The following is a 7,491-nucleotide window of genomic DNA, read 5'->3' as shown; positions in this document are numbered from 1 at the left end:
TGTGCACGAACGCGCACCCACGTGCACGTGCATATGTGTGGGTGTGTGCCCGCACCCACGGGCATGCACAGACACACGTGTATGTGCACACAGAGGCACGCGCACACATACACAGCCACAGGTGCAGACGCACGCGCAACGTGCGCACACAGGCGCGCACGCACACCCACAGACACGCACACACATCCGCAGATGCGCGCACACAGCCGCACACGGCGCGCGCGCACGGGCATGCACGCGCACGGGCATGCACGCGCACGCACACACGCACTCGCGGGCGCGCAGAACCTCACTGTCCCGCCCCTCGACACGTGCGTCCCCGCCCCGTCCCCGCCCCGTCCTCGCGGGTGGCGGCGGGCGGAAGCGCGGGGCGCGTGGCGGCGCGGGATGGACCCGCCGGCCAAGGAGGGGCCGCTGCTGGTGCAGCACAGCTACAAGTTCGGCACTAAGGTGGGCACCGCGCGGGGCGGCCGGGCCGGGGGGGGAGACGGGCCGGAGGGGAAGCCCCTTCCCTCCCGTGGGCGGGCGGGCTCTGTTCCGCCCCGGGCTGGGCCCGTTGCCTGGGCCGCGGCCGCCGCCCGGCGACCGGGGAAGCGGGGCCGGGGCTCTGCCGGCCGAGGGGTCCCGCGCCCGCCCTTCCCCACCGGGGCTCGGCGGGCGCGGGCGGGGCCTGTCTCCCGGCGCTCGGCTGCGGGGCGGGACGGGACGGGGCGGCCGGGCGGGACGGCACCGGCGGGGCTGGCCCGGTCCAGGCGTGACGGCGCTGCCTTGCAGAGGTGGAAGCGGAGCTGGTTCGTGCTGTACCCGGCCAGCCAGCACGGCGTCGCCCGCCTGGAGTTCTTTGACTGCAAGGAGCCGGCGCTGCCGGCCGAGCGGCTGGGCACCCGGCGGCTGGACAAGACGGTGGTGCGGCTGGCGGACTGCACCAGCGTGGGGCCCGTGCCTGAGAGCGGCCCCCGCGCCGGCACCGCCGTCTTCCGCCTGGAGACCAGCGGCCGGAGCTACCTCTTGGCGGCCGAGAAGCAGCAGAGCGAGGAGTGGGTGGCGAAGCTGTGCGAGATCGCCTTCCCGGTGAGTCGCGGGGGGTCCGCGGGCCGGGCACCGGGGCGGGGGGCGACCCCTTCCTACCCGGCAGAAGGGGCCCGGCCGCACGGGGGAGGCCCTGCCCTGAGGCGCGTCCGCTCGGTCCCAGGCCGCGGGAGCCGCTGGGCCCGGGGCTCCCGTCCCCGCCCGGTGGTGCTGCCGCGGCGTCTGCCTGGCCGCGTTACCGGGCTCCTCGGCATGCTGCTAACGATTCTCGGTTGCAGATCCGAATTTCAAGTCGGGCTTCTCGTCCCCGGCGCGTAGCCCGCTCTCGCCCCCCGCGGAGGCCTGGCTGGGCCGGGCGGTGCTTCCTCTCGGCCCAGCCGCTGCCGCCTGTCCAGCCTCCGCCGCGGTGCAGTGGAGCTCGGGCTCCCGGCCGGCGGCAGCACCTGCAGGGCCGGCGCTCCCCCTCACCCGGCTCTGGGACCCCCTGCCTGCTGCGGGGGACGCTGTCAGCGCTGGGCGTGCGGCGCGGCCCTCCGTGCCGCTGCCCTCACTGTGCCCGTGCCTGTGGTGGGTGCTGGGCAGGGCTGCTGGTCCCAGGATCTTCCCACAAGGACCCAGGTGTTTGACGACGACTTTTTTTTTTTTTTTTTTTTTTAACCTGCTTGCATCCCCCTGCAGCCTGCTAGTCAAGCAAAACTTGTCAGTGCAGCAAGTGCCCAGCTGAGCAGGGCCAAGAGGCACTGGTGTGGTACTGGAAATTACTTCATGTCCCTGCCTGTGTCTGCTTGGTGCAGACATTGTTGCAACCTGTAAGCGGCTTGCAGGGCCAAGCTAGGGACACAGCATGTGCCTTTGGAGTGGTGCAGGGCAGTGGCAAGGCAGGGAAATGTCTGCTTGGAGCAGAAGTGTGCTCCTACCTTCCTTCACATGGTAGCTGTCAGTGGTGTGCTTGAAGTCGGGAAGCGAGCTGACAGTTCAGGGAGCGGTGAGCAACAGGCTGCAAGAATAGCATGTATTCTGGGAAGGCCTGGCCTGGAGCAAGAGGTCCAGGAGCTGCGTGTGGTCCCTCTGCAAAAAGCTGAAGATCCTCAGTTGTGATTTCTGGTCATCTGCCCAGAGAGCATGACTTTGTGTCATGTTGTTTGTTGCTGCCCGGAGGGTAAGCAGGGCCCAGTAGCTTGAGAACTGGGGACAGAGATCAAATCGTATGGGTTCAGAACAGAATTTCTTTTTCTTTTGAAGATGAGGGAAAGTGGAGTCAGACAGAGCCTTGAAGGGCTGTGGTAGATTGGCTGGCCCTTGGCTTCCTGACCCCAGGCTGGAATCCTGCTGCATTAGATGGCAGCAGCTCCTGCTCAGCTAAAGCATCAGCTCTAAGGATGCTAGGTTTTAGCAGTACCCCTTCTATTTGGGAGGAAGGGGTAAAGGCTTTTACCTTTAAAAGGGCCTGCTGGCCCTTTTTGGGCCTTCCCTCTTGTTAAGAAGTTCATATAGCAGGGCTTTAAACTGAGACTGTGACAGCTTGCCTTCTGCAAGATGTAGACTCTGTTGCAATTCCATCCCATGTGACCCTGAGAAACAGCTTCCAGCTCCAGCCCAAACACAGACCCTCATGCAGTGGTGCTGAGGCACCTCTTGCAGGGCATCTGTGAGCCTTTAATTTGCATGGGGTTTTGCCTGGGAAGGATGTTTGCTATTTGGTGGTAGCATCCCACATGCAGGCCCTTGGGGGACGTGGTTGCTGATAGTTTGTGCATTGCGCTTTCGGTTCTGCATGTGTTAAAATAGAAGTGCTTGCTTCCCTTCTGTGGGCTGTGCACGGATACTGGCACCGCCTTCCTGTCTGTGCAGAAGCAGGACACAGACCCTTGTGTCTCTCCCTCATCAGCTCCCTCCTCTGCTCATACTGCTGGGCGAGCGTGCCTGGGCTCATGCCATGCTTCAGGCGCCAATGTCACCTATGCTGGAGCACACCGGTGAGGAAGCAGAGCTGTTCTGTGCCTCAGTACCAGGGCACCCGCGTGGGCATGCCATAGCAGTCAGACAAGTGGCAGCAGACTGGGTGTGTGGGATGCCCAGGTCCGCACCTGTGGGAAGCCTTGTACCTTACTGTGGGGCAGGGTCTGGAGGGTAGGGCTGCTGGCAGTAACTGCTTTCTTCTGCACCCTGCCCAGTGCACAGCCCAGCTGGGGCCCAGGGTCGCCCTCAGAGCTTCAGGGAAGCCCCTCCTGCTCTGCCTGGCTGTGCTCATCTGCTTTTGTGCTGGCTCAGAGGTAGGGAGCCCTGGGGTCCGTTGCCAGCTGTGGGCAAGGAAGATCTTGGCATGGTTGCAGGGTAGCCAAGCTGTGCGGTGCTAGGATAGGCCCTTTGTGGGGGAGCAGTGGGGTTGGGGGGCAGTGGCTGCAAAGGGGACCCAGGGGCTGGCAGAGGAAGAGGGAGATGGGGCTGATCTGCTCTTCCTTGGCAGGGAAACAGCCCTGGTGATGCTGGTGTGGCAGCCCGGCATGGCAAAGAGGGTGGCAGGGAGGTGCCAGCCCTGGAGATGGCCGTGAACTCCATCTACTACTCGAGAGACGAAGGTGGGACCTGCTGCTGCCCTGACTTTGGACCACCTTCTGCAGGGCCCTTCCTGCTGCTGCCCCATCACGGGGGCTCCAGTGGGCAGGGCAAGGCCTCACCTGGAGTGGGGGATGTGGCTTCCCTCGCCATCCCCTGAGTGTCCCTGTCCCCACAGTGAATGCCTTCTGGGTGACAGTGCAACGGACAGAGGCTGCGGAGAGATGCGAGCTGCGTGGCACCTACGTGCTCAAGGCTGAACGTGACAGCCTTGTCCTGAAGGACCCGCGGACAAATGGGATCCTCTATGTCTGGCCCTACCGGCTGCTCCGGAGATACGGCCGGGACAAGGTGAGGGGTGGGGGGAGCCCCGTGTGCGCAGGCCTGTTCCCATGCAGGCTTTCCTTTGTGAAACGGTAAGGAGCTGACGTGCCCAGCCAGCCTGTGGCAGTCGTGCAGCAGGCCCTGCCAGAATTGCTATAGCCACCAGCAATCACAGCAGGGTCCCCAGGGGCATCTGTGAACCTGTCTGTCCTTGGCTCCCGCCTGTGCAGGAGCATGGGCTAGCAGGATGCCTGTCCCCACTGAGGTCATGGCTGTGCGGAGCCCTGCTCTGTGTGGTCCTTGCCCCACTCCCACGGGGGCCGTTGCAACCCCTGCTGGCCCCTCTGCTGGACATCCCTGCAGCTGGCTCACCCCTGTTCTCCATCCCAGTGCTCCCTACTCCATTGCTGGGGGCAGGCACGTCCCTCCATGCTGCACATGGTCTCCCTAGTCTTTGGGGACCTTGGCCTCCCAGAGTCTTGGCTCTGCCCTGGATTTAGTGCACGCCTCCTGAAGGATGGTGGTCAGAGCAGGAGGGGCTGTTCAAGACACCACTTTCTCTAGATTTGTTCACTTTGTGGGGTGTGCTGCTCTTAGCCTGGCTGACCTGTGTAGTCTGTCCCCTCCCGGTGCCCTCCAGCAGCAAGTCTATGATCTGTCTTGCCACGGCCCTGAGCACGAGAGGTACCTGCCGCACTGGATGGAGAGGAAGTGGCCTCCCCAGGGCTGTTTGTAGAGGTGACTGTGTCAGCTGTAGTTTGCTCATGGCACTTTCTGCGGCACTTTACCAAAACAGAAGTGGAAACTGAGCTGCTTGTGGAGGCAACTGGCTCATTGGCAGGGCCTGTGCCAGGGGCAGGATGAGGATCACATGGCATAAGGAGCCGTAGGTTGGTTCAGCAGCACAGACCCACCAGAGGAAGTCTGGCCCCAGGGGCTTTTGCAGCAACCCCAGAGACTACTGCTGCATGAGAGCACCAGTGAAGCAGAAAATCTCACCTGGGCTCAGGGACTGAGGTTCAGGAAGGGTGTGGGCATCTGCTGGTGAGAACCTGGGCATTAATACGTGTTCAGGCTGGAGGATCACAGCCTTGGTGTGAGACATATCTTTGAAGTGCTTCATACCGTTAAGAGTAGTGCTGGTAAGGCAAATGCTTTGCTTATCGTTGGTAGCCAAGCTGCTGCTGCTGGCCTTTCTCTTGCAGAGGGCTATGTTCCTCTGTCTGGTATCTCTTGCCACTGGATTGCTTCCCTTCTGCCTGGCTAATGCTGAGCTACCCAAGGTGCCCATAACAGTTTCCCCTGCTGCACTGTCACTCATCTTCTTGCCTGACTCCAATCTCGGTCTTAACTGTGTAATATTTCCTAGACTCCCTGGTGCCCATTGTTGACCCTGCTAGAATTGCTCAGGTAAGGCAGTAGGTCTCCAGCAGGACCTGCAGCTCTGGCCTTGGGGCAGCTCGGTGATGTCCCTTCAAGTGTGCATCCCGCTCAGCTTCCACAGCTTGTTCTGGGCTGCTGGGCAGCGCAGCCTCCCCCTGGCCAGGTGCTGCGGAGCCGCTGAACACAGTGTGCCTCTGGGGTGGTGCTCGCTGAGCTGCAGCCCTCACTGCCGGGGGTGGAGGGAGCAGGGTGTTCCATTCTCACAGGGCGCACAGGATCAGCACTGCAGGAAGCGCAGCCTGCACGATGCACTGGGTTGGCAGGTGCTGGGCAGGATGTGACTTTTCCACTTCCCCTGCAGGTGATGTTCTCCTTCGAAGCTGGCAGGCGCTGTGACTCCGGCCCAGGGAACTTCACCTTTGAGACCAAGCAGGGCAATGAGATCTTCCGCCTGGTGGAAGCCTCCATCCGGGAGCAAAAAGCGCAGGTGGAGGAAAACCGGCAAAGCTGTGACTCGCTGGATTCAGACAGCCCTGGTGTGGTGCTGATCCACCAGGCCCTGGCTGACTCTCTGAGCCTGGAGCTGCCTGCGGAGGGGGATGATACCGTGGCACCCAAGGCGGGGCTGGCGCCAAGGCCCAGTGCAGCGGCAGAGGAGAGAGACGCCGTGTCTATGCTGAAAACCCGGACTCTGCCAGAGCTCCCCGTGCCGCAGGCCAAGCCCACAGTGTCGAGCACGCCCCCCCGGTCCCCTCTGCCGAAGGTGCCCCACACCGTGCTGCCGGCTGAGGACCTATCCAGTGTGTACTCGGAGCCCCTGGACTCAGTGAAGGGCTTTCGGCCCTGGCCAGACTCGCTGTACTCAGACCCTGTTGACAGCAAGCCTGCTGGTGGGGCCAGGGCGCCCGGCGGTGCCTCGGATGAGCTGAAGCTCCGGCCGCTGGTGCCTCTGTACTCTGGCACGTACAAACAGGTGCGGGCTGAGGAGCGCAGCCAGCCCCCTGCTGTGCCCAGGCAGAGGGAGCACATCTATGACGAGCCTGAGGGCTGTGCTTCCCGCTTGCTGCCCTCCACCACCTGCATCTACGATGAAGCACGGCCCATGGGTGAGGCCTGGCGCACTCAGGGCCACGACGGCAGGAGCGGCTACGAGTATCCCTACAACCCCAGCACTGATGACTACTCAGTACCTGCCTTCCAGGCCAAGGCCAAGGGCCCCAAGCCAGTGCCTGCCCCCAAGCCGCAGGCAGCCCTTATCCCTAAAGGTGCTGAGAGGAGCAGGGACCCTGGCAAGCGGTGGGGGAATGCTGCTCCCGAGAAGGCGGCCGTCAAACCGAGGCTTAATAGCAGCAACAACAACAACAATGTGGAGGTGCTGTACAGCCAGGTGGCAAAGCCGCAGCACATGCAGAAGAAGGAGCAGTCTGTGGATGAGTGCAGCTTGTCGCCCGTCTACGAGGACTTGGGAGAGATATAACGTGCTGCTCTCTGTCTGTCTGGGGGACCCAGGCCCGTTTGTGAGCAGTGCTGGCTGCTGTCCTCCGTGGGTCATGGGCATGGCTTGGGGCTGTTCTGGGTCAGGCAGAGCCCCTTTTGGCTTGCCAGCACCAAAGGGCTGCATTTCCCAGGAGGCCCCTTCCACAGCAAGAGCAAGAGAGCTGTGGCTGGCGCAGCTGCCAGCATGCTTCTCCGGCTCTGGAGCTGGCTCCGCTGCCACCTCCTGATCCGCAGGAGGGCTGGCTGTGTCGCCCTGTGGCTGCTGCTCTGGCTCCCTCTGACCAGGCTGCAGGGCTGGGGTGCCTGTTGCGGTGCGTGGAAGACTGCTTGCCATCAGTCTCCAAAAGTATTTTTATACCACATTATTTTAATATTAAAACCTGTATGTGTCAGAATGAAATGTTTGCCTGTGGCATGTCTGGGCTGTCAGGTGTATGGATGGGGAAATGGTGCTGCAGTGCAGGGTGGCCTGGCTGTGCAGCATTCACGTGGTGGCACGTCCTTGTCTGTGCCAGACCTACTGCGCTAAGAGGAAGACGCAAAGAAAAATGTGTGCTAGGTTCAGCTGTGGCTAGGATGCCCTGATGCCCGGGGATTGCGGGATACAAGAGTCAAGCTTGCAGATACCTTTATGTGCTGATTGGGGTGCAAAATGTTGTGATAGCCTCTCAGAGTAGGGCTGGATGGGGCCAGGACCCAGCT

General features: G+C 62.3%; 1 protein-coding gene across 2 annotated transcripts; it reads left to right on the top strand.

Moving 5' to 3' along the window:
* Nucleotides 1–300: 300 nt before the first annotated feature.
* Nucleotides 301–7,189, top strand: DOK1 (docking protein 1). Of its 2 annotated transcripts, XM_055701025.1 has the most exons (5): nucleotides 301–450; nucleotides 775–1,071; nucleotides 3,497–3,608; nucleotides 3,764–3,936; nucleotides 5,654–7,189. In XM_055701025.1, the coding sequence occupies exons 1-5, from the start codon at nucleotides 388–390 to the stop codon at nucleotides 6,767–6,769; spliced, it is 1,761 nt and encodes a 586-aa protein (XP_055557000.1). In that variant the 5' UTR covers nucleotides 301–387; the 3' UTR covers nucleotides 6,770–7,189. The 2 variants fall into 2 exon arrangements, with proteins under 2 accessions (XP_055557000.1, XP_005435350.2); XM_005435293.4 differs by lacking the exons at nucleotides 301–450; nucleotides 775–1,071 and adding an exon at nucleotides 1,136–3,005.
* Nucleotides 7,190–7,491: the final 302 nt, after the last annotated feature.

The sequence above is a fragment of the Falco cherrug genome, chromosome 1 (genome assembly GCF_023634085.1).
Source record: "Falco cherrug isolate bFalChe1 chromosome 1, bFalChe1.pri, whole genome shotgun sequence".
NCBI lineage: Eukaryota > Metazoa > Chordata > Aves > Falconiformes > Falconidae > Falco > Falco cherrug.
The sequence above is the reverse complement of the archived record's forward strand: the minus strand, read 5'-3'. Positions and strand labels throughout refer to the sequence as shown.